Source organism: Siniperca chuatsi, linkage group LG15 (genome assembly GCF_020085105.1).
Source record: "Siniperca chuatsi isolate FFG_IHB_CAS linkage group LG15, ASM2008510v1, whole genome shotgun sequence".
In the NCBI taxonomy this organism is placed as follows: domain Eukaryota; kingdom Metazoa; phylum Chordata; class Actinopteri; order Centrarchiformes; family Sinipercidae; genus Siniperca; species Siniperca chuatsi.
The window spans coordinates 6,105,297-6,131,962 of NC_058056.1; the positions used below are offsets into that span (position 1 = coordinate 6,105,297).

The window sequence follows — 26,666 nt, forward strand, 5'->3', positions numbered from 1 at the left end:
TGTGTTTTAACTTTAAGTGTGTTTGCCAAACCAGTCTTGAACGCTGCCTTGCCGTAATCTCTTCACAAGTGCACTCTACATCTGGGAAACACAAACTTTGAAGGAAGTAGCGCAGTGTGAAAGACGGAGGCCAGCATGCTGGCCGGTTACAGCTTGCATGATCTGACTCTCCAAATGAATAGTATACAGACACATGCCCATGCAGTCTGAAAGCCCTACAGGTCACTGGGAGTGCATTATTAGGCTTCTTGTCCTGAACTTATGGAAGGAAAAGATTAGATGTCTGCGTGTGATAAATTTAGCATCATATGAACGAAAATTTAAAAAAAAAAAAAAAAAAAAGTCAAAGCAGTTTTGAGTATTCTTACATAATATGGCAAGACAACGTGTTAGCTCTGGCCCTTGGTGGCTGGCTGTGTTCTGCCATTCAACATATCTGTGTAAAATTTTCAGCAGCTCATCGCACCGAGGGTTCATTTTCCACTCTGCTTTTTACATCTAGTGGAAATCCTTGTCACTTTAGCATTTTTACATGTAAACGTTGTTGATTTATCCTACGATTTTATAGAAATACTGGGTGGTTAACAGTGCTGCTGGGAAAGTATATGTCCACGACTGCATACCATAAAACCATTTTGTGATCATTTGAAACTGAAAAGGATGCATGAAAATGATCCACTTTTTAAAAGGACATACATGTGATATATATTTTTTTATTTATATGTTGCAATTAGCATATTTAGATGTGAATGTTTTGATTTTATTATGTGCAGTGTGGAACCCAATTCCATGTAACCTTATGAATAGCTTTAAGACAGTTAAGACAGTAATATAGATCCAAAGGTCAAACAGTCATGTGGTAACTCTTTTATGACAAATAAAATCTGTTCTCTGAACTCTGCAGTAGACGTTTCTAGGTACTCAATTACAATGTGTATCCAGTTTATGTTTCTGCTAAATTAGACTATAAAGTTTTCAATGTTTAGTCTGGTTTTGGTGCATGTTTGCAGACGCTGCCAGTAGGGTAGAAGCCATTAAACTGAAAGGAGGCATATTATCTCAGAAGAGCAAACGTCTCCTGATCTCTTATCCTCATCTAATCTTGCTCGTAAAATGCCCCCGACCATACAAAATCATCACAGCTCACATTGTGGTAAAAAGTTTAAGCGCTGTAAAAACTGAAGACACGAGACTCTCTGATCGTCCTTTACCTGTGGTTATTGCAAAATGAGCATGAGGGCATTCACAACTACGAAACAAGTATATATTCTGTAGCTCCCTTTTTGAACTAATCAACTGACAACACTGGTTCTGAATCATCCCTTTGACTCTCATCTGAGACTAGTTAAAGAGCAAATGACAATTTTCACTGCCCCACTTATTTTGATGATGAGAAGGACATTCATACAGTGGTTTTGATGATGAGACCTTAGCCTTACGTGCCCCCTTGTCCACACTTGCACTGTGACGTTTGACCCGTAGTGCGTGTCTAGTCATGGACTCCTTGCAGGACAAGCATCATTTTTCTTAGATTGCTGGCACTCTATGCTTTTGTTTTTCATTTGACCAACTTTCTGTGGCTGCACAGTTAGTCTAGATGTTATTTCAGACACATTTTGTGGTTAATTAAACATTTCAAAGGAATATCATGTTGCCCACGGTCATTTTCAATTCTTACAAATTATGAAGTAAGTAAAGCTGCAATAAGAACTCCAAAATGTGTGGAATATTTTGCTCAGCTTTTGAAATCTGCTGCCTGCTGCGACTTCAAATGATACTATCAGAGCGGTGAAAGTGAACCAGAACAGCAAAGTTGTGGGGCCGACAGCTAACCAATGAGTTGAAACGCGATATAAAGCTCCGTAAAGCTGAGGGGAGCTGCAGAGTCGGGTGATAATGTCACGTTGTTTTCACAATGTCATCTGATACATTGTTATTCTAAAAATATAGATTGCAGTCGCTGTAATGTTCTCACGAAAACCTGAAGATGTGAAATCAAGTTTTCAGGGGCTTTAAGTGGCGACTTCTTTAGAATATGTGGCTAATTTGCCCAGATCTAATAATTGTTTCCGGTCATCTCTCTACTGTCTGGCTGTAATAAAAGCACAAAAATACTTAGTCTTTAACTTAGGGATAATTTAACAACAATGGCTACAGTATCCATGGTAATTTGTCTGTACATACTGGATCACACTTGAGGAACTTGAAGGCATAAAACAGGATTTATATTGTGCCTGGAATCCCACAGTAACAGGAGACATTCTGGTTTCCACCAGGCTCAGCACATTTTCACAATGAGCCAGAGAGTTTGGTTCAGTAACCATCATCAGTTAAGTTAACATTTATAAGGGCAAATGCTCTCTAACACCACCCGTTTTAGTGAAACATTGATGGCGGAAATGCAATGAAATATGTTTCCATTGCAGATTTTTAACTTGTGAATCAGTGGTTCAACATGCCATCAAGGCTGAGAGGTAATAACATCATGTAGGTATTTCCAAAAGTTCTAAGAAAATATATATATATATATCAGTGTGTTATTGTCCAACTTCATCTATTTTTAAATGCATGTAAAATGTCTGAGGTAAATTCTTCACTCAGGGTGGAATCAGGAATGGTTACTCTGCAGAATCCATTCAGGCAGCGGCGTTCATTTTCAGCCTGCGCCAACAACAACTGACAGATATGCACACGCTTTTCTCATGTCTTTTTGGCAGATCAGGATATGTCAACATCCTGGCTCCGTTGGCTCCACCACTTATTGAAATCCACCCGCATTCCAATCATTAACTGATAGTCTAACATAAACTGTTGAGGTGACTTTCAAACAAGCGCAGATAGTGTACAGGAATTCACGCTGTTTGTTTAGAATATTACTCATTATTCGGTGTGCAGCGTTGTTATTATGGCTAGGTTTGCATATCAGCTTTCGGCTCCTTCTGCAGTGTTGTTCACTTGTCTGACAGCATGACCTTGAAGTTTGTGTGCATAATAAGCAATGCCAGGTGTCACTATGATAAAAAGTTAATACACCATGCAAACGTTGCACAAGAACTTTGTTGACAAAACTTGTTGAAAGAGGATGTAATTTCAGAATCTCAATAAAAATTTTCAACTTAGATGTAACTGAAAGATTCAGTAAAACAGGTGTGACTGTGCAACAGGATCCAAGAACACATTTAATACTCTTAAAAAATAAGCCCACATTTTACTAAAGTATGTCTAACTAGTGTATTTTGAAAGAGAGAAAAAAAAGAGCACCTATTGCAAAGGACTGAAATGCATTTATGTGTATGTCTCATGCATTTTTACCTTTTGCACTTCCAGGAAAACGGTCATTCTATCGTACGTTAGCTTAGCTATTTCTGTCTGGACCAAAGTGGTGGGCCGACTGACCGACCAAGCAAGCAACATTTCCATCCCTAGAGCCATGGCTAAAAATGAGCATAGCTAAAAAAATTTAAGTCCAAGCTGAGATGATCCTTATGACATCATCAGGGTTCTTTTTTTTTTTTTCAAACTTTGGAAGGCTCCCTTCCAGAGCCACAGAAGATATTACACAACTACTCAGTAGGGCGCCACATGACGTGTAAGGCCAATGCATGGTTTCTGGTATGGTCGCGTGGGTCTGCGTGACACAAACGTCCCCATCTGCCCAGGTCTGCGAGGGTCCGCATTGACCCGTGTGGACCTCCGCGCGCAGCCCAAACTTGACCACACTGACTGTATGCACTGCAAGCGCACGCTAGAAAAGCAGCCTGGACGCTTGTTTCGTGTACTGTATGTACATATGCACCGTTTTGTAAAAACACTTGTTTTATTAAAATGTTTATTTACATGAAATATACAATTTTGTTTGGAATTCATATACAAAAACTTGTTCAAACATGAATAATTTAATCATTAAAAAAAAGACAACTAAAAACACAACTATACTGGAGTTTTACACAATGGAGCAACTGGAAAACTTTGGACAATGGGTTAAACCAGCCTAACCTGTTACAATCTAGAGACACGCTTGAAATTCAGTCCAGACAAGTACCATGGCTGCATGACAATGCTACACTAAAACATCAAGGAAAACCAGTGAAAATGAAGAGAGAGGAATGTTCACTTAGCCCTGTGACGAAATAGAAAAGGGAGAGAAGGGAAACAATAGAAACACCCAGTTTAAAGATTATACCTTGTCAGTGAATCATTACAAGAACATTCAATACTGTAGATGTTACATTGTACTATATATCCTCTGCTTTGCAGTGGATTTAAGGCATTTTCACTTATTAGCAGTCATTGGTTAGGATGGTGTGGTCCATCCAAAAAAAAAAAAAAAAAAAAAAACTACAAATACTGGACCATAGTATATACAGTTAATTATCCAACTGGCTTCAACAAGGAAACTGGTGCTAAATTCAAAGTAGCCCTGTGTGACATTGCAAACACTGCCATCCTACTATTCAAAAGTAACAGTGTTTCAAGTTTTTGTGTGCAAGTTAACGTGTGCAAAAGGCAGCGGGTGAGCAGGGTGAACTAAGGGCCCCTTTCAAAAATGAGACTGTGAAAAGCAATGGACATTATATTTTAGTCCCTTGAGTTTACAGCTTTGTGTTCACATGAAACAAGAGCACCAATACTGCTGACTTTATGTCTCATGACTGAAATGTACGTCGAGAGCATCGATCTGTTATAAGTTAACCTTGGCTGCATGTCATAAGTGGTACTTGTGTCATTCATGCCAGTGCGAGCCCCCAAAGATAAACACGAGTAGCAAGGCCACGGCCTGAGCAGAGCCGTGTCTGTGGCCACTGGTGGGCTTTCAGCCAATATTTACATGGCAAATACAATGAAGTGGAAGAGACAAAAAGTGATATTGTTGCCGTCAAACTTTTGTTCCCATTATGCAGTGCCGTGGGAGATGGCCCAGAAGCCGCAGATCGACACTTGACATGCTGTCAGCTGAAAAACACAACAATAAAGAACATGTTCACTAAACCAGTTTGAGTGTATTCTGACAGGCAGGAGGATCATTTCCAAAGCAGATTTTTTACAGCAGTCAAAAAAAAAAAAAAAGAAGTGTTAAGAAAAGGCAAACAAATCTTAGTTTAGAGTGTCTCTCTGGCAGGATATTCAGATTTTTGCCATAAATGCTTTTCTGTTCGAAAAATTTATGATTTTCCCTTCAAAGTTGACTCTCAGTTGGTTCTAGACTCCCAGATGTTGCCTATGCATCAGCGATGGCCTCTAGTGCAGTCACAATTCTATTGCTTACAGTCAAAATAAACAGCAGTCTGAGACACAACAAGTTATCAAGGACCTCACAAAAGAAACTAATAAAATACCAAAGAAAAAAAAAAGACGGAGAATTGGCCCTCAACCCCCTTCATTTTCTTTAAGGATAAATGTTTGGCTCAGGTTTTTAAAAGGACAATCTGCACTGAAATGGACTTTAACTGTCCTCATTTGGTAGAATTGTGCAATGGGAGACGTATAAACCCATGTAGCCACTAAATAAAAAGCTACTGTGTCCTTCATTTTAATAAATATTATAAAAACACCAATATGGTGCATATACATCGAAGAAACTATAGGAAATCAGATACATGTCCACATATAATCTCCTACCAGCCGATGAGAAAAAAAAAAAAAAAAAAGCACTCATGGAAAATAGTTACTGGTTTGGACATTACAATAAATGTGTGGCATATAGTTTCTCAAACCATATAAAAAGACTTAAATAGAGCAGATGTTAAATACTCATGGGGCTGTGTGTCAAGCTCTGTAGTACATATTCATCCAGATGTAGGACATATTTGTTGAGTTTATAGGAAGCTCAACTCTAAAAATAGTCAAAGTGATGTGGATTTTCATTTTTCAGCTAAGAACAGAACATTCATTTGAAATTTGATCTTGGCTTTGCAGTCCTTCATTATCATTATCAGACCCCAAAGAGCCATCGGACTTTGACATTCTTTCAAAAAATTCATATTTGAATACATATACTTCAATACCAACACAGTGGACAACAGAAGATCAAGATTCTATATTTTCTTCCTTTGCATATTCCTCTACAAGTTTCTCATAGGACTGGCTGTGTTCTAAACAGTCACTAGTGAACACAGACCCTTCAGATTCAGAACTCTGTTCCTCCTTGGAGTTTGTTTCAATGTTTTCATCACATGTCGTAATGGACAGTTTTGCTTTAGAATCATCATCGTCATCCTCCTCCTCCAAGTTATTGCTGAGAAAGTTCTCCTCGTCTATAAAAGTAATGTTTGCATTTTGGAATGTTAGGGGATGGTACTCTTTAGAGTCCCATGTCCTTCGACCACCTGCTCCGCAATCTCCCACTCCTCCGTTCTCTAGGTCGACGTCCTTGTCAAGCTGGTTCTCATACATTTGGTCCTGGTCAAGTTCTAGGTCACCCTCTACATGGTCCTCTGTTAGCAGCAAACCATTGTCTGAGCCCAGGAGGTAGTTCTTGGACTTTGAAAAAGCAACAGTGACACGGTCACTGAAACTGTAGCGTCTCTTTTGGCGTGGTGACCGGTCCAGACTGAGGATGGTGTGACCATTAAACATGGGAGCATCATTACAACTCTTGGAACGACCGATCTCTTTGGATTTATTGACGGTGATGGCACTGCCGCTGTTGCTTCTGCCATCTTTTTTGGTGCCAATCTGCTTAATCAAGTCATTATAGCCTTCCTGTTTCTTGGACAAGAAGCTGAAGATGTTGACGTCATTAGGAGTGGGTGGCAAACGAAGGGCAGCCTTGTGAGACTCCTTGTAGTGCCGGAGTTCATCAAGAGATAGCTTGCGCAGCTTTCGCCGTTTCTTCAGTGCCTTGTGGGCCTCAATCACCATCCGCACTTTCCAGTTGAAGAACAAAGAAAGCCAGGCCAACCCCAGATAAATCCACACTTCCACAAAGTAACGGTACAGAGTTGGGTATTCTTTGTTTGGTTCCACACCTGCAAGGACAAACAAAATGGTCAAAGGTCATTTGAATCCAAAGTTATGGCCTGGTTTAATTTTATTGGTTCAATCAAAAGAATCGTCTAAGAGATCCACCATAATGCCCATGTTATCTGTGTACAACTTGGATGTGATTAAACAACTGATTCAAAAACTGTTTTGGAAATGTGATCAAGGGGTTTAATTTATGCTTTGAACTACAGGTTTTCTGGCTTAAGTTAATAAACTGAAAATATTTATTTCCCAGCTTACCTGCTACCAAGTCCCCAAAGCCAATTGTGGTCAAGGTGACAAATGAGAAGTACAAGCCTTCAATATATGTCCAACCCTCTTGGGACATAAATACAAAAGGTGGAAGTACTAGATGGACCAGCACACCCCAGAGGAGAAAAATAGCAGTGCAGGTAAATTGAGCCTTTCTCTGGAAAAACAAAACAAAACAAGAAGCATTACTTCAGGTGAAGGCTTTGTGATACCACACAGAGATGCAAGTACTTTGCCCTGAAGTGTGTGTGTGTGTGTGTGTGTGGGGGGGAAACTCATATCGACTTACCAGTGAAAATCCTTTCTTGGTTAGATACTGGCCCAGGTGCTTGGCTCTGCCACCGAAGAACTTTCCTAGCTCACTGATCCAGGTAAGACATAAAGGCACACCAAACAGCCCATAGAAGATGCAAAATACACGGCCTGCTGACGTTTTAGGGGCAATGTTCCCATATCCTTTAAAAATTGAAAGTGAAAACAAAGTGGTTAGGGTTAGTGGTTAGATTGTTTCAACTATGTACAATTATGTATGTCTCTTTAGCATAGCTTTACAGGAGGAGTAGGAAATTACAGGTTCTTAATCCAAGACTATTTCATCAGTGTTGTCATGTACATTTAATTTATACACTCCTTGCCAAAACATCCAACAGCTGATTGAGAGATTGAGTTCCTCCCAAGGGAACAAAGTAAGACAGTTTTAAAAGTCTGCCTGATAGCTCAGTGCATGTTTCTGCCAACAACTGTAACATTACTCAGTATCATTTTCTCTTAAACATTCAAAAAAAGTTTGACAAAAACACAAAAACATGCCTCTTTTCCCAACAGAACTAGATCTGTCACTGCTGAACCTCCAAAACTACTTACCGATAGTAGTGATAACAGTGGCGGCAAAGATAACAGCGTTTGGCCAGTTCCAGTTGTTGAAGGTCTTGCTGCCAGTTATAGTGACCCCTTGGTCTGCAGCATCAGACACCACCTGAAGACAGAGAAGGTTAAAGACCACAAGTGAGTATAAGCTTCAATTCAACTTAAAGAGAAATGAATGGATGCCAAACAAATGGATGCTATCAAATGGAAGTTATAAAAGAGCACAATCTGGCCAAGCTAAAGGAAGACAGGAAGTGTGTCATGTGTAAGCTCCATTTCTTCCACCACATCCTTCCTGTGATATGTTGATGGTATCTCTAGTTCTACTGATGAGCTGGAACGACACTCAGGCACCCGGGAGAATTGCAGTTAACCTGAGGGCTTTATAGTTCCAACCACTCCTTACAGTGGGTAGGGAAACAGGAAGGCAAGTGCCGCATCCATAAACAGCTATTTCATAATCGCGTGATGATGCATGGATTAAAAAAGGCACCAGGTGGTTCTTCAGTGGTTGTTCTCTCTTACGTTTCTTTTTCATGATTCTAAGTTACATTGAATATGTACAATACAAGAAATTCTTCAGGGAAAGAGGGTATTATTTTGTGCTCAATCCACAGGTAATATTTGTCTCTAAGCACCTAGAGCATGGGATACCATCAGCTCACTCTTGCAAGGAAGTTTTAGTGTTGACATCCAAAGGAGACAGAAAATGCTTAATCAATCATTCCCAACCAATGTGTGTGCTTGAACAGCCACAACAGAAACTGAATTCCCCATGTTGGGAATTCACAAACCCCCTGCCATGATGGGGGGGGGGGACAATGCAATCCCCCCACAAAGTTCTTCTTTCTCCAAATGTGCTTGAAGGGGGGAAATCTGCAGGGGTTGGCAAAATTCACATAAGCTCTTAAGTACTGGAATATGCTTGCTTCTTTAATAATAACAGGCCTGTGACAGTTCTGCTCTGTAATTACCAGCGCAAGGGGTGGCCATTCTTTTGTCTGTTGAAACAACACAGTTCCTCCATTGGGCTTTAGGATGACAGTAGTGATGACCAACTTTATGTTCGAACCATGACCAGAAATTAAAGAGTCACTAGAGTGGACAACTGTCCTGCTTACGCACTTTCACATTTGACAGTCCACAGCATCTGTAATTACTGGGTACATTTATATGCATGGGGTAACCTTGTTATTGGCCATGTTGAGGCTAAAATCTTATTTGGCTTCAAGTGGTAAGAGACAACTTTTCAACCCTTTTCAAGTATGTGTTGAGAAAAGTGAACTGGGTTAGCTACCGTAGCTTACAGGAAGAAAAGCCCTCTAGAAATCAAAAGACCAGTTTATTTAGGTAGTATACTCAATGCAACTAAAACGTAGTGTACGCAGATATAAGAAGCGTGTCATCAGATTTGCCTGTGCAATATTCCACATTTATCATATAGCAATAAGACAATAGAAAGAGGTTTGTGGGGCACCCCGATAGCTAACCTGGTAGAGCGTGTACCATGTATCAAGGCCGAGTCCTAACAGCAGCGGCTCGGGTTCGAACCCGGGCCCTTTGCTGCATGTCATCCCCTCTCTCCACCCTGCATTTACTGTCTCTCCCTACTATATCAAATAAAGCAAAAATGCCAAAAAATAAAAAACTCTTAAAGTCCCCCCCCCCAGACACATTTTAAAGTATGTTAAAATACTCTGCTATGATTAATATTTTGTTTAACATGGTTATCCCACATAAAAAGTCAAAAAAGAAACTCTGAAAAGGGGCTGGAAGCACATCTACTCTTTCTCCCTCACAGAGAAATTCTGGATCTATGAATGCCCCGCCCACCACCGCCGCGCGTTAGGTTGACCGGTGCTGGTGAGAGCATGAATGTGGGTGAGAGACATACATCTATGGTGAGAGAGCGGTACAGTACGTCAATATGGCTAGAGTTAGAGGAAACATCAGTGAGATTCAGGAGTACATGTTTGAGCGTCAGTCAGACCCAGATGACGAGTCTAATGTGCACCAAAATCGGCGACTAGCAGACGTATCAGCATGGTAAATGTAGTTAGCATCTTTTATTTGTTTATGTTGTTTGTTAGCTTGTAACTGGCAGTGGCTGACACAGCCTTAGTGGTTGTGAAACATACAATAATATCTGCTACCATGTCATATTGTTATTATGTAACGTTAGTAGATAGTGGAAGGAAGCTCCAGGATCCGGTTTACATCCAAAAACACAACCTTCGCTATGCTAACTTAGTGCAAACTCTCGCTCTCTGTACTCACAAGTCCGCTATGCGCGGGAGGTTACAGGTTTTTTTGCCAGTGGCATTGCGATTGGCTTTCGAATTACGTTTGAATCTCAGATTTTAGGGAAATGTAGAGACAACTCCCCCTTCAGCAGAGGAATGTGAAAACACCTCTCAGGCAAACTCAGTGGCAAACTTTGCATAGATACAAGTCGGTAAAGTCAAGGTCTGACATTTCAGGGGACTTAAACATAAAGAAAAACATTTTTGAGTGGAGGGGTACTTTTAAAAAAAAAGAAAAAAAAAAAGAAGAAAGGTTTGTGCCGTAGATCGTTCCTTAAATTTTCTGGGAAAAATCGTGCCTGTTGGCAGACAGAATAGCATAGGCAAGGCTTATAGAGAAACCAATCTAAATGCGGATGGTGTCATTATTCTATAGCCATTACACTGTGCAATCAATATTTACTTCATAATGATAACATGAAGCAAAAAAGTTGATTAGAGGAACCTTTGATATCCCACAACTGCATATCCCTGTACACCAGATGAACCAGTTAACAATCGTGTAGATATTTTGAGATTTTCACAGTCTACCTGCAAAAAGATAGAAAGAAAATGTTTGGCTCTATTTACCCTCCAACTGTGTAAAATTGACTCACAATAGCAATCTGTGCAATGTATTTTTTACTATCAAAATGTTCCTGTAACAACATTTTTTGCACAAATCTTGAAACAAGGAGAGACACTACAGCAGACTGTATCAAACCAAAAACAGGTTACTCTGGTAACCTGATAAAGAACTTGTGTGTTCACTCCTCAAATCTGCCCACAGAAAAAAGGGTAAAGGGCATCACATGTACTGAAGGTTTCCAGCACTGCGGCGTGTACTATGGAAAGTGATAAGGCGTTTACAACAACACCACTGCACATGTTTTATAAAATGAAAGTGTCTAAATGACAGACAGCGTTTGGCAAATCCCCCAAAACAATCACTGATTCATTCATTCCTCTGTTTGTGGCCAGTATGAAAATTCACCCCACTAGCTATAGGGTGTTTGAGGTTTGTTTGCTATGTGGAAAAAGTGACCCATGTTATGTTTGTGTGTTATGTCTGTGGTCTGTGTGTGTGCTCAGCTCTGCACCTTATTCTAGTCCAACGAGGGTGATTTGCACATGATCACAGTCTGCCAGATAAAAAAGTGGTGAAGTTTGAGAGGAACAAAACACTGATTCACGTGAATACAATGAGGTCAGAGTGCAAGCTAAATTATACTATGGAGGGCACTGCGCTCACTCACATGTCACTGAAATAAAGGACAAGGAATATAACCTTTAAAACTAAGGCAGACTTTAACATGCTTTTAACATGTTCACTGTTCAGTGCAAATCTTTAAATATCATGTATTGCTACCATTTAACTGCCTTGCCTGTCACCTACACAGACTAGGAAGGAGAAGTTTATTTTTTTCATAGGTCCGCAAAGCACTAACTGGTAAAAAGATGCTCATACATGACTGAACAGGCTTTGCAATGCACAAGGTCCTTAAAAAAGATTGAAGGTTCAGCCTCTGCTCAACTCATGGTCACTTCAGTATTATAAAGGGTACGGTCTAGACCTGCTCAAAAGCAAAAGTGCAATGAGATAACTTCTGTTATGAACTGGTGCTATATAAATAAAATTGAATTGAATTCAGGTCACAAATAACCCTGAGAACAAGGCAAAAAGCACAAGCATGGGGGGGGGGGGGGATAAGACACTTGAGCTGCTTTTCCACCGCAGGAACGTTCCCCAGGGACTAGGAACCTTTGGAGGAACTCGATGCGTTTCCACCGCAGGGACCAGGGTCTAAATTAAGTTCCGGGGACATTATTTTACCCCGCCAAAAAGGTCCCTGCTCTGGGAGTAGTGCTTTCGGGATGGGGCTTGCTGCGCTGAACATTTCTGATTGGTCGAGCTCCGACCGGCGAAGAGCAGCAAGTGGTTTGACCGTCTGGATCGATGCGTTGCTGGGTCACAGGCCAGCCTTTTCTGGAGCAGCGGCTCAGCTACTGCGCTGGTGGAAGACACGGAAACGGATGACAAGTCGGTTGAAGGTGAATCACATACATGATGCTCAACTGTTGTCATACTATTGTTACCCTAGCCAAAAGCTAACGTTAGCTACATGCCAACCGCTAATGGTGTAGAAACGTGGCGTTTGTTAAGGCAAGGTCTGGCTAAATTGATCGTACAAAATGACACCTTGTCAATGTCGTCGCAGTGAGACAGTGTTTATTTTTTTTCACCGTGTTTTTCACCACGTTTCTCTGCAAGCCTGACCACTGGACAACTGGATATCAGACCAAGGCTACCAACATGGATATACATGTTGGACAATTCATGAAAAATGGACTGGATGAAATAAGAGTTTTTAAGAAGAGCTCATTAGACCCCAACACAGTATTGGAAAAGATCGGCAGAAGATGCTTCTCTAAAAACTGTTTTTCTTCTGTAAATGTCAGTTAGTTCTGGAAAATAAAAAAATGGAAAAAACAGCAAATTATCCAGCAATCTTGGTAAAGGAATTTTGCAGTTATAAATCTCTCCAAATGATGTTCAGTGGCACACCCAGTGCATGACAAATGAAATAAGGAGGGAAAATAATAATAATAATAATAATGGGCAGACTAATCGATAATGAATATCATCATTAGTTACAGCCCTAAATATGATACAGTTTGTTGAATTGAGCTTACCTACCATGCAGTGCCGAAAGCAAATTCCACCAACCTCGGTCGTGTGGTCATTAATAAATGACTGATTGATTGATTGATTAGTGAACTGTACATTATCAGTTATCACTGGTGTATATTTTAATAATGATTTAACAAAAATAGACACAAAAGATGCCAAAAATGGTGCAAAGTATCACTTTAGGCTATGACCGGTATAGGCACAACATGACAGAATGCTGCCAATGCCTTCAAAAACACGCAATTTCTGTTAAACATGTTGTGCAATCAGCTGCACGTCGCAGTAAACAGAAAACAGCATCAGAGAGAGACTGCAGGGTGGTAACAGGAAAAGCAAGATCTCTGAAGACCTTTGGGAATTTTCTATTGGACATTTATGATATTTTCTGAAACAAAGCAATAATTACAGCAATAATAATTTACTCATTGAGCATACATATGTTGGGATATGGTTATACTGAAACAGAAATCAACTGCTGAGCTAGACATGATTTGCCACTTTTAAGTTAGACATCCATAATAAATTGATTGCAGAAAGTCTTGATAAGAAATACTTTTGTTGACTTATTAATATTGAAAATCACAATGCGGTGCCCTAAAAAGCAGCCAAACCATAACACATGTCACACACATCCCATGACCAAAACGGACTCTGTGCCACACTATTCAAGTAAAGTACTCCTTCACTTTTGTGGAACTGAAAATATTGCCAAACTGCAGGCATAGCAATCTGCCAGTGGCACACTGATAACCAAAGAACAGTAAAAACCACAATGACAGACTGCAACTGTTATCAGGTCATCTGGCAGCTCAGCATACCACTCCAGGTCCTAGGTATTTTTCCACTTCCAGGATACAAGCACAACACAACAGCTGCTTGTGAAGTCACTCAAGCGCTTCCATGCAATTATGTATTGATTTCTGATCCTGAAGTGTATGGGTTGCAAACAATGCGTCCGGGAAACAATGCTAAGATTTGCACTGTGCGCACCAATGCAAAACCTTCACAAATTAACATTAAGAGGGATTTGGTAAAGACATAAAAGGGGCACGCTGTAAAATTCACAGACAGTGAAAGGATTCTTACATCTGGTAAGCAGAGCACATGACACCATTAACAGATTTGTGAGTGGCTGTTAATACTGCATGAGATTGAAATACTTACTTCATTAACACCACATATGGCATTTGTCTTTATTCCCCAATGTCTTTATTACGTAGATAAACATTTAAGCAAATATTACACTCAATTGAAACTTGGTTTGGCCTCGTTGCAGGTTCATTGCTAAACTAGGTAAACCTCCAGTGCAGATTGGTATGCCGATTTAAAACTGTGACATTCTCACATTGCACTGATAATGTACAGTGCATGCAGCCATCTGGGTCTGAAGTCAAATCAAATCAGGTATACAAGGCAATAAAGACATTTCTGTCTTGCTAACTACTAGCCTAAACCCAAACTCATGACATTAAAATACATTGCTACCTTCCATGACGTCAGTGCAATGTCTTCTTTTAACACTTTTCAAAAGAAGACAGCACCGTAAGCACATGCCAAGTTAGCTATCCCCGAAAACAGATTGCTACTTCGTCCACTTGTGCCTTTTCATTCTTACAAAAAGGTGCCGTGTTTCACTTCACGCATGCGACAGCAGGGCGCTGAGTGGTGTTTGTAAACTTCTTATTTGGCCACATAAACGTGATCTGCCAAAGCAAGCAAAGCTGCACTGACGAAAGGCTAATTTAAAGTTTGCATCACTGGTCACAGTTCGATTCATTGCAGGTAACTCTTGCCCCTGGGTCAAGATATTCTTGGCTGAACAAAAAAAAAAAAGAAAAAAAGATCATAAACCATCATAAAAATTGCTGCATTTTTTTCCTTCAGCAGAAAACTAGAACACATAGCTGATGAACTTTTTTTAAATACAATTTAATCTGAATATTTTAATATTAAATTACTTTTGCTTTAAATTAGAGCTTGGAACGATTAGTCGATCAAGAGAAAATTAATCGACAAGCTGTGGAAACACACGCTACTTTTACGACTGAGATATACTGTACGTACGTGCATCATAGTTTACAGAAGTGTGTGCTATGCTGGAAACTTTATAATGCAAAACCTACTGCATGTCCACAATACTTCTGGGCAACGCTGAAACGCTTACGCTTCATGCTACGACCAGGACGCCCCAAGTGTTGATTTTTTTATTTGCAGTAGAGATAATGTGCAGCCACCCCCACCCCCAACTGAAGTTTTATAACAGCTTCTCAAGAGCCAACATTGATGGACCATAAAATCCAATCTGTAAACTGTGACCACTTCAAGGGTCCTATAGTTAATAGTAAACTCCTTGTTAATAAAACATAGAAGACTAAGGTTTACAAGAGTGTCGCCTTCTCTCGTTAAGCCTGCTTATATATTTTAATTGTTAACAAGCTGAGCAAAGTTTCCACAATGGAAACCTAATAGAATCTCTGCTCCCAACACAAATAAAGTTGATAAAGGCAACTCAAGGGTGATATACTGTATGTTTAACTGTTTTAATATACTGACTCCAAAGCCTCTGCAGCAGGTGTCTTGGCAAACACCAACAGAGGAAAAATACTGGTAGACTTTAGAATGATGATAACAGGACAGCACAACTGGCCGCGTAACTGGGGAAAGGGTTAAGAAGTCAATCATGCCTTGAAATCCCACAGATGGACACAGAGAGCAGGAAATGTTTCAGTTTCAGTTACACTACCTCCAGGAGTTCAATCCCGGTTCTTTCAGCAACTGCCAAAGGGAAATTTCCAAAATCTCTCAACCAGAATATCCCTGACTGCATTCAGAAGCAGATTTGGCCACGAATGGGGGGGGAGGTTCATAGGCATATCCCTTTCAGTCCCCCCCAAACACAAAAAGGAAAAGCAGGGGGGGGGGGATACAGCTCCCTAATACTGATGTGGGCCCACGAAGGGGAACAGGTTGAGACGTATTTCTGGTCATACTTGCAAGTGCAAAAAGCAAAACAATGGCATTTCAGTGATGCCTGATTTCCTTGTCTTGACAGAAAACGAACCACTGTCAGTGCAGAAAAGGGTTCCTCTGGGATATATGTTGCATTACACCACTGCAAACATATTAAAAATCGACTCGTCTTTTCTGCACTCGTCTTCCTCGGCGAAGGACGTGGCACCGCCGCGCTAAGATCATATCTTCTTGTCATACTCAAACATCTCAGACAAATGGAAAGAAGCAAGGTCATAAAGGCTCCACATTTCAAGGAAGTGAACAAACAACATGTCACCGGGCAGACACCTGTGAAATCACAGTAGTGTTGACTTACTGTGTTCATTTAGTGCCGATGGTAAAACCACAGAGGTCAATGGCCCCCAGCTTTACTACTGGTTAAGGGATTGACATTTTGACAAGAAATTGGCAATGGAACACCATGTACTGCAGCTTTTAAGGGCTGATGTTACAGCCTGGCCCTCCACACCCAGTTATCATAATCATTGCTGAAGACAGACAGTCAGTGTTAAAACAGAAAGTTAACTGAGCTAGGTAATACAATAATTATCATCACTAGGCATGGACACAAGGGCCCCACCAAAGATTACACCGGATATCTACCAGCTTTTTCTCAGACTTTGTAACAATTCAGGGAATTTTGCTGATAATTGCCTATATGTTGTAATATTTTGCCGTTTAAGCCTTCGGGCTGGTAAACTAAGTGTGGGTGTGTTGTCCCACAAAACATGAACCATGGAGTGACAACATCTCGCTCCTCAGGAGTTCTGTTAGTGTTTGGTGAAGGCTTACATACCAGCTTCATGTGTCACAACGTTCAAGTCTGAGAAAACCGCACCAACACAATATTTCAACACCGATTAGGCGATGCACTTTTACATCATCTTCATGTGGCGTGAAATAGGCGTGCCGCAACACATGTGTTGGAGAGATTCAACAGGAAGAAAATGTTCAGTTTAAGAACGTGTCCATACCTCTAATATTCTGTCCAAATCATCTTCCGTCAGACAGGGATAGTCCTCAAGTATTTTAACCTTCTGGGCACTATAGTGCTTTGCGGCCAGCTTCCAATTGGGCTCCTCCAGGACTTGAAAAATTGCTGCCCCAATGGACAGATAAAAAATAATGGCAGAAGTCAACAAGGGGCCTTTATCTACCATACTTATGTGCAATGACTCAACTTGGAGAGCGCGGGACAGGGGGAAAAAGAGAGAGAAAGGAGGGGGTAGATAACAACAATACCCGAAGTTATGCGGGACTCATTCTCAGCAAGTCTTTTGGTTTACAGAATGTTTCTTCTTCCGCGCGAGGGCTCTGAAAAATGAGTGAAACGTGCCGCAGCTGACAGCATTGGGCTCGAGACATAACAGGATCAAAGTGGTCATAAAGCGGGCCTGAGCGCGCGAGGAACCGCAGCCGTAATAGTATTCTGTCCACGTGCGCAGCCAGAGACACACTGGCTGCTGAACTACTGCACTCCGAGTTGTGGAGTGGAGAAAGAGCAACTGGGATCCGCCCAGAAATCACAGGGAGGGGTGGAGGGTTGGTGGTGGGGGGGTGGGGGCAGGGGGGCGGTTGTTTGTAGTTTTTTTTTTTTTTTTTTTTTTCGACTACAGGTGTTACAGCTGCCGAAGCATTATGGCATCCAAAAGTAAGTTTAACACAAAACTTCAAAGCGTGTCTCAACAACACACCGAGTGTTCAAACCTTTCGACCACTTTTTGTCAATACAGCCTATGACACATTGAATGCAAGTCGACAAAGTTTATATGTTTTTCACTTTTCTTTCCAATACACTTTACTTTTCTATACACCAAAGTGCTATAATTACACTACAAACTGAGTAGCTAATACAACGTTGTTTAGTCTTAAAAAGTCCTACTTTTCGCAGAGCCTAGTAGAGTAGGACTCTGTGGCCTCAATAAAAGAAGCAGGCTACTTAATTCAAGAAAAGTCAAAATGAGGAGATTTGCATTTGAGACAAGAGAAGCGTAGACAAGTAAAATCATTTTTAAGACCAACCATTGTAACTTAAGCAGATGATTTAATGTGTAGTTTAATGCATAAAGGTTCCATATACAGTAGAGTGCAGCTATCAAATCTTTCTTTGTCATGAACTGCGATTGATTGAATTGATTTCCAGCCTCAAAGCCGCAGCCAGATTGACTTTTTTTCATGTTATTGTTATAACTGGAAAAAATTGAAAACGGGCAAACATTGACCAGAAGCAGTGCCACTGGATCTGCTTCTCCCTGCAAAACTTATAGGTTTTTATATGTTCATATGAATTCGTCTGCCTGCAGTCATGGTGAGATTTTCTAAGCTCAGGGGGGCAAATCACATAACTTCAGAGAATGCCACCACAGACAGCAAAAGACTGTTATGTGTGCGGTAAATATCACGGGGGTCTCTAAAGAAAATCACCGCACACCTAAGAACCTGTTTGACAAAGATCTCTTCAGGGTGTTTGATGAGATAGTGTTTATCGATCTCGCAAATGAAGAAGTGGAGTTAAATTTGGTGATTAGTGTTGTTAGTGTTCGTGACAAGCTCCTCCTTTCATGTCTGCAGGCGGTGCTGGCTCGGTTTCGTCACCTCCGGAACATTAAAGTAAGTAAGTAAAAGATCAATTCTATCATCAATCACAATCTAGTATGACACACGGGTTCATCACAAAGACTTGCACTGAAACTTGCTGACACTTGACATTTTTTAAACGACCCTTTATAAGCCCAAAGATGATACCTTACCCTGAAGTCATTTTCAGTTTTGCTGTGTGTGTCTGCTTATTTACTTTAAAGTTCATTTCAACCTTAGCTCGGGCTCAATGATCTGCATTTACTGAACGTGCGAAAACATGCACACATGACATGACAGTGAGTGTCACGGCCGCTGGAAGTCAGTCAGAGTTCAGGGTGCTGAAACTCTATAATATAGACTCTAAAGTCTATATTATGACGTCATACTATATGCTGGGGCGAAATTCATAGTTTTTTGCTTTAATGTGAATGGCTGGGATAATTTTGATCTATTAACAATTCACAACAGAGTGTTTTACACTAAAGCAGACCTGAAGGCCAATGCAGTGTATGTGAAAGCAACCACAACACTGAACTAATGCGTGAGAAGTGCAATTAGAGGAAGTGAGACAGCACGTGGACATGGGCGAGAGCTGTCACCCGTGACCAGCATACCACGGAATTCAGTGGGACACCTCCCCTGAAACACCTCAGTGTGTTCTCGTGCGACAGAAAAGCACCGGCCCGCTGCGAGTCCGCATCACAAGCAATCTAATACTGGACTCATACATGATAATTAACAGAGAGAAAACAAAGTAAATCTCCCATCACACATACTGCACATATAGCCTAGATCCCAGTGAGCAAGGGGAAAACATTACAGAACTTTTTTTAAAAATGTTTTTATCAATTGATGGTTTTTATAATGGCGGATTTTAGGGGGTGCTGCAGCCCCCTCAGCACCCCTACTTCACGTGTCCGTGGTGATTGTAGAAAGAAAATCTAATTACATCAGTTAACAATTTCACAGGGCCACAAAAAGAAACTGAGAGGCACCTCTAAAGCGCACTAATGGACATATCTTGTTTGTTTAATCTGTACAAAAACCAAAGTGTAAAAACAACAATTCACTGTTTTTTTTTTTGAGGGGGGGGGGGTTATGTGCCATACTATTTCATGGCCGGGACTAGTTGCCAGGCAGCGGAGACCAGGTTTTAAAAAAAAAAAAAAAAGGAGATCTAACATATTAATTAGTGAGCTTTAGAGTTGCAGGCAGGTTTTATGACCTTTGTACAGAATGTACTGTGGATGGCTGTTTCCCGATTTCCACTCTTTTTGCTAAGCTAAGCTAACCGGCAGCTGGCTCCGGCTACATATTTAACGCATTGATCTTATCATCTTGCTCTTGGCAAAAAAAGCAAATAATTTACCTAAAATGTCAAACTATTCATTTAAATATTCAAATATTACATGCTTTTTCAACACCAACATGCCATGTAGCATAAACGGATTTAAAAAAAAATAAAAATGCTCTTATAGAGTTATGCAACAGCATGCACTTTTTAAATCAGCTGACTCAGCTGTGTGCTGGTTTCAGGAACACTGGCAGGCAGATCTGCCGGTTCCCTTGTAGAAGGGACAGAGATCAGAGATGAACAGTGAAACAGCTCAGCATATTAAACTGGCATACACTCATTCCTCCTTTGTAGTATCAACACCTAATGGAAAACTTGACCTTCTTACCTAGAGTATAGGGTAAACTCACAACATGTCAGTCTCAACAAAATGCAGCCTGGAAAATAATTTAAAATGATATCCTCCTCTATTCTGTGACTCTACAAAGGCGTTATTTGGGTTAATATTCAATTGTTTTATTCTGCTTTTCGAACAGTAGATCAGAAACAGCAAAAACATTCCATTAGCAGTCACATGCCGTTGTGGAGTTTTGCCATGTGAATCAGATGTGCATCACTTAAGGAGTATAAGTTTCGTGTTTTCACATGTTGCTAAAAAGTGAAGAGAAAGAATGCAGCCCACTGATTGTGACGTCAAGATTGTTTTTTTGAACCTAAATCTAAAGAGATGTATCTTTTCTAAATGTTGTCCCATTGGTCCCTTTGGGCTGTCAGTATGTGCAGTCTAAGGCCAAACATCCGCACATACTGCACTGTAGAGCCGGCGACGGCCATCATGGTGGTCTGGTGAAAAGCCCTCTGGGATACAAGGGGACTTCCGGAGTTTCAGGCCAGATAAGACAACCGGAAGACCCACATCAGATAACACAGTATCTACTGTGGATGCATTAACACATGTTTCATTTGGTGACCAAAAGCCTCAAAAAAAGGACGGCATCTTTTTAGAGGTCTTAGAAAGCCCAGAGCTTCTGCTGCGTGAATGTCTTTCATGTTGATCACAGTCTTTTCTTGGCATCGTTGCCTTATTTGTCACATGTCCATTTTTATATTGAAGCAGGAAGGTGCAATCTGTTTATTTCAGTTCCTATCATATTTCTCAGGTAGACCAAATTCTGGCATTGATACACTGTTTACTTGCAGCAAAACGTGTAAAAGTCAGGTTGTAGAAGCAAAGTAGGTGATAATACCCAGGATTTATATAGCCATTGGTTTTTCTCAATCACTGAAGTGTTTATACTACGTACTTCCTGTTTGTTAAGTAATATTGTATGCCATCTCTTTGCAGAGGATTATTTTTAGCGTGTGTCGGTGTGTACAGTGATTTGTCCCATTGTTTTATATTTGTGTCGCGCTTTTTTCCGAGCTTCTCGGTGGGAAGGAAACCTGCACAATCAGCCAGCTAATTTGCTTTGGGTCGGTATGTGTTTCTTTGAGCGTGCACCTTTACAGTATGTGTTCCCAAACACACAAAAATCTGAAGGACCCGAGGCCAGAATCAGATTCATAATAAGTACTTTTAGTGGTCCACGCTCTCTGTCAAAAATACATTTTCATTTCACATCATTTTGATGGTTCAACAGGGAATTCAAATCATAATGAATATTAAGTCTCTTAAGTGCAATGTGTCTCTCTTTAAAGTCAATAGAAAGCAGAAACTAAGCTGTTTGAATACTTTATTACCTCACATACATTACCTAAGGGTATTCAAACAGCTACTAATTTAGCATAGAATATGAATTATTAAACTTTGTTTTTTTATTTTTTACTGGTTTTTAAACTTTCTAGATTCCAGCACAAAACTAACAACTATTGTTCAACTTGAACTGAACCTGTGTTACCAGCTGAATAGGCATATTTTAGAAAATGCTAGAGGGCAGGTTAGTAAGGTGCTGCACTGATATGACTGCTAACAGAGCCTGTTAGTTCACCATGCAAAGCCTGAATCCTGTAAAAGACCCCACACTGAATGTGAGACTTTATAAGCTTACTATGTTAATGCTAACTTAATAGCAGGTTGTGCTAGTGGACTTTTGGAGACTACCTTTGGAGTCTGCAATTTGACGCAATGAATCATTTTATGCTGCAGGAATAGTGAAACCATTTTTATCCTCAGTCCAGCATAACAAGCAAACTCTCTGGCAGCTCTTTGTCTCTCGGGCTCTGCTTTTGTGCAACCGTGCAACATGATCTCTCCCTAGTATCCTTAGTGTGGAGGGACGTTAATGAGACAAACAGACAAATTCATTCTGACTTAAAAATGTGGACACACAGAGTGCTGCTCATTTAGTTTAACATGGCACTTTGTTTTTTTTGTAAACCTGTTTCCTGGTGTCTAGGAAGTACTAGGTGGTTGCACAAGAGAGGAGGCAGGAGGCCTATAGATATTCATGATCTCCTAGTCTACCATGAATAAATGCTATTTAACAGATCTTAAAGGAGCACTCCACCGATTTTACACATCAAGATCCGTTCACTTGTCATGGGGAGCACTAATAAGCATGTGAAAACAGTTGTACATAATGTATTTTGTGGCTCTGGGGGGAGAACGACTACATACATTGGGCTTAAAGACTACAAGTCTTTAATGGACAGCCTGCGTTACAAACTGGGGGAGTGAAGACTGAAATACATGGTCATTTACCAGGCATAGAAGGCCTAAGAGATGCTATAAAGTTGCATCATGGGAAGCATTTCCGTAGTTTGAGCCATACTAGGGACCAAAAGTCTGGATATCTTGGCCTCTGCTTCATCACTTTTGCCATTCTTTTTTTTTTTATCTGCCTCCTACAAATTCCCCAACTTTATTGAAGTGCAATACTAAATTGCTGCAGTACCCTTTACCTTGGATGATAGCAAAGTGGCGCAAATAAAGAAGAACTGATAACTGATTAGGGAATGGAGAAAATTCCAGAATATTATTTGAAGTTTTGGTCACTTTAATCACTTGATGAGACCACGCATTGTCCAAAAACACTCACTGGGCCCTATTTTCATGGCGGCACAATGAACAGCGCAAGCAGCGCTCTGAGCGTTTGGTATTTTCCTGACCTTGAAATTCTCTTTGCCTGTTCGTGTGGTATTTTGTTTTAAAGATAAATGTTATTCTATTTTGGTGCACAGATGGGAGGAGAGGCACAAACAGCATGGAGGTTTCTTCAAATGAGGCAGTGCAGAGCGAGTTGTTGGTATTTTGGGGCGCCATCACGAAACCGATAAATGTGAAATATAAATGTATCCCTTTTGGTTTTCTCAAAGGAGAACACAGGACAAGTGATTTACAGAGCAGATGTGCATGCTGTAGGAGACACATTTTTTTAACTTAATTTCAGTTGGATTTGGCTGGAACGCCGCTAAATCAGTCTGTGTTAATGAACTAATATGAGATGATTCTTACAGCTGATCTGTTGTCCACAGCTGCTGCTTTACACTGTATGGAAACGTGCTGAAATCCCTGCAGACACCTGAAGGCAGCAGGACAGATCTGCAGCCTCTGATTTGAAAAGTGCCAGACCAGAGCGCAGAGCCATTACGCACAGCCGCCCACTGTTTACCTTGTAGAAACACATGCAGATGACATCAGGCTGCTAGAAAATAACCACACACACATCAGGTGGGTCCATTATAACTTGGTATCCCGCTCACTATTCCCCATTATCGCTGTCCAGTGAACACCACGTATCTCCAAATTTGGTGAATTTGACTTTTTCAGATAAACTGAAGGATTACTGTTAGTGTACATTTATGGGTTGAGAACATTATCCTACTTCTTAAGCTAAATAAACCATTCGGACACTTAGGAATCATCATCATTTCTTTTCATCCCTGACAGCTGAAGTGTTGCATGACTGTATCCTGGGTCAGGATTAGGCCGTTAGCGAAGGCACCGCAATGGCGCACTGAGACGATCTGCCGCTGGTTGAATGGCAGAGCTGGGTAGATATACTGTGAGGCTTGAGTGGAAGATGAACATTAGGTGTGCCAGTGATCAGCAGCAGGAGGGAAAACCAGAGCGCCACGCCCAGGCCAGTACACACACACACTCACACACACACACACACACACACACACAGAGACAAACAGAGGACTAACAAGGAACTAACAAGGAGGGGAGAACTACAGCAGAGCAGCCAGTGGCAGGAGGAGAGATGTGGCTAAACTATGACATTCATTGTAGGATTGTTAGCTGAAAGTACTTTTTTTGTTCCTCTGTGGGGATTTTTGAAGAATTTGGACACTGAAATAGAAATGGTGGAAGCTAAATGTGCTATATAGCAAATAGGAACCGATTTCAGACATAGTCCATGTGATTTGGAATTCCATTTGAACTACAACTGCAATGACTTATAGTGTCAAATTCAAAAAACTGTCGAAGTTCAGATAGTGTTGAAATTTCTGTTTAAATGGTCAGGATGAGGTCCAGCTAAGATTAGATTTAGAAGTATGTCACATGTTAATGGTCCCATGGCTCCAAATTAAATTCTGGTCAGCTGAAGGACAAGTGGTGTGATTACAAACGTCACTGTATCGTCAGAATGAAGTACCGAGCGATTTACAAGAAGACCAGCCTTTTCCTTCAACAACGTGCAATGGAAAAGTCATGTTGTTTTACAAATGCACTCGCTAGGAAAAATTGGATAAGGATAAGGTGCTGGTATTGAGTATGCTTTTCACACATCAATATTGACCCACTTGAAAATGTTTTTGATTACCACAAGGTCTCCTGTGGCAAATCTCCAAAAGTTCCTTTTTGCCAATTCTTAAATTGAGTTAATGGTTTCATTGCCCAAAGTTTTGAGCGTTCCTTCTAAAAGGATGGCCGGGGAAGGTTGGAGCAGGCTGCTGAGTAAATGCTGCAGGTTTCTTTTTTAACGTTTCTCGTGTACAGGCTTGTCTGAGCGGCAGAGAGGGTATAAGCCAGAGAGGAAATGCTTTGGGAGGAACAAGGGCATGCCGTTGGTTGCTGGTGCAATCTCTGTTTGGTGGTACATTGGTGATTTTACCAGAACAACTGCTCCCAACAGAAAGATTAGTGTTTCAAGTGCACAAGAGTGGAAGTCCTGGAACAAGCTCGCAAAATCAAAACACTCTTCACGTCATATCAGAGTTCAAAGTTTACTTCCATTATCAGGACACTTTATCACTGGGTTCCAGCTCATATATCATTTAATAGCGAGATTACATTACTAATTACTCCGTAATAAACATAACCCTGTCAACAAAACCCTGTCTCCAATCTTAAATGTATTTCAGTCGAAGGATTATATTTTCCATGCATCAAGAGGCGCGTTTTATAGGTCACAAAAAGCTGAAACAAAGCTTCCATTCAACAGTGAGCGTAACCATAAGTTATAAACACAACAAGCGTTTTATTACAGCCACATATGACAACAGTCACATCTTTACAAGCTCAAGAACAGTTACTGTAATTCAGCATATAGACGTCTTTGCAAATCTTGCCCTTTACTCTGTGGTAGGCATGAAGATGTAAGCCAGCAGCCTCGAGGAACACACCCTTTTATCATATACTGTATCTTTATATCTTATAAGTTTTTGTGACATGAGTTCAGTGAGGATAAGAAGAGTGAAACTATCTGCAGTTTTTACAGTATTGTAACTCGACATGACACAACGCTGAATCTTCTGTAAACTATTAGCTACTCTCTTGTTGATTGAGCTGCTTTAAAAATTACCAACAGGCCCAATAAAACAGTTTGCAAGTGTTAGAACAATAAACTCTCACTAATAAAAACCTTTTAATCAATCATATGGGTTTTTGATTGTTTTTGGTAACCAGGGTGGGGATGAGACTTTACAACATTTTTTGACGATTACTTAAAGATTTGCCAGCTGGTGTGAAGTGACTTTATGGTGCGTACTACAAGACTTGCTTTGCCCTACAAATGTATTCTCATTTAAGAATCCCAGTGGAACAGTCAGCCTGTACTGCAGCATGTGTTTTGCACCCTGGTGACCAACTTGCAATTATAGCGCTTTTAGGGTTGGCTCAGTATGACACCGGGGTTGCAGTACAAAAGCTTGACAATTTTTTTGCAGCTTTTTCAATACCCAAACACCCTCCTCTTGAGATATTAAAACTTGTGGTTTCAGATGATTTTATGAAAACATTCATCTCTGTGTTTAACAGGGAAGAGGGCCCTGACCACATCTTAGGCAGCCAGAACAGCATGTTTAGACTCTGCAGTGACAGATACAGTACCTCAGCTGTGTGGCCTGTCAACAAGAACACACCCACTTGTGTGCACTCAGGATTGGTTAGTAACAGTTCATGACAGTTCAGTTAACAGTTACATTACAGTAAGCTTAATAGTTCATATTATTAGGATTTCAGCCTGAAAATTGGAATGAACTCTTTATTAAATGCATAATCTTTAAGACAGTTAATATAAAAGCTGCAGATCTAATCAGATAATACGACTATGTTCAATTCAGTTTTATTTATACATTATCATTGCACTTTTCCTATAGAGCAGGTCTAGACCGTACTCTTTATATAATATAATATGTTTTTGTGTACTTGTGTTTGTGTTTACACTATGGATTGCACTTGTTATCATTAACCTGTAATCTATTGTGCACGCTATAGAGCAAACATGCTCACAGTTTCACTTAGACAAACTCAGAC

At 40.5% G+C, this 26,666-nt stretch overlaps 1 protein-coding gene and 1 long non-coding RNA gene across 3 annotated transcripts; one reads left to right on the forward strand and one right to left on the reverse strand.

Annotated features, from left to right (window-relative positions):
• Positions 1-3,798: 3,798 nt before the first annotated feature.
• On the reverse strand, positions 3,799-17,566 carry kcnk5a (potassium channel, subfamily K, member 5a). 2 transcript variants are annotated; one of them, XM_044166628.1, is made up of 5 exons: positions 17,064-17,566; positions 8,101-8,212; positions 7,526-7,692; positions 7,225-7,393; positions 3,799-6,968 (listed from the first exon to the last, which is right to left on the reverse strand). In XM_044166628.1, the coding sequence occupies exons 1-5, from the start codon at positions 17,247-17,249 to the stop codon at positions 6,028-6,030; spliced, it is 1,575 nt and encodes a 524-aa protein (XP_044022563.1). In that variant the 5' UTR covers positions 17,250-17,566; the 3' UTR covers positions 3,799-6,027. The 2 variants fall into 2 exon arrangements, with proteins under 2 accessions (XP_044022563.1, XP_044022562.1); XM_044166627.1 differs by lacking the exon at positions 17,064-17,566 and adding an exon at positions 12,220-12,886.
• A 121-nt stretch (positions 17,567-17,687) lies between these two features.
• On the forward strand, positions 17,688-25,569 carry LOC122861768. Its single transcript, XR_006374565.1, has 4 exons — positions 17,688-17,740; positions 18,661-18,703; positions 23,438-23,633; positions 23,853-25,569. It is a non-coding gene; the product is annotated as an uncharacterized LOC122861768 (long non-coding RNA).
• Positions 25,570-26,666: the final 1,097 nt, after the last annotated feature.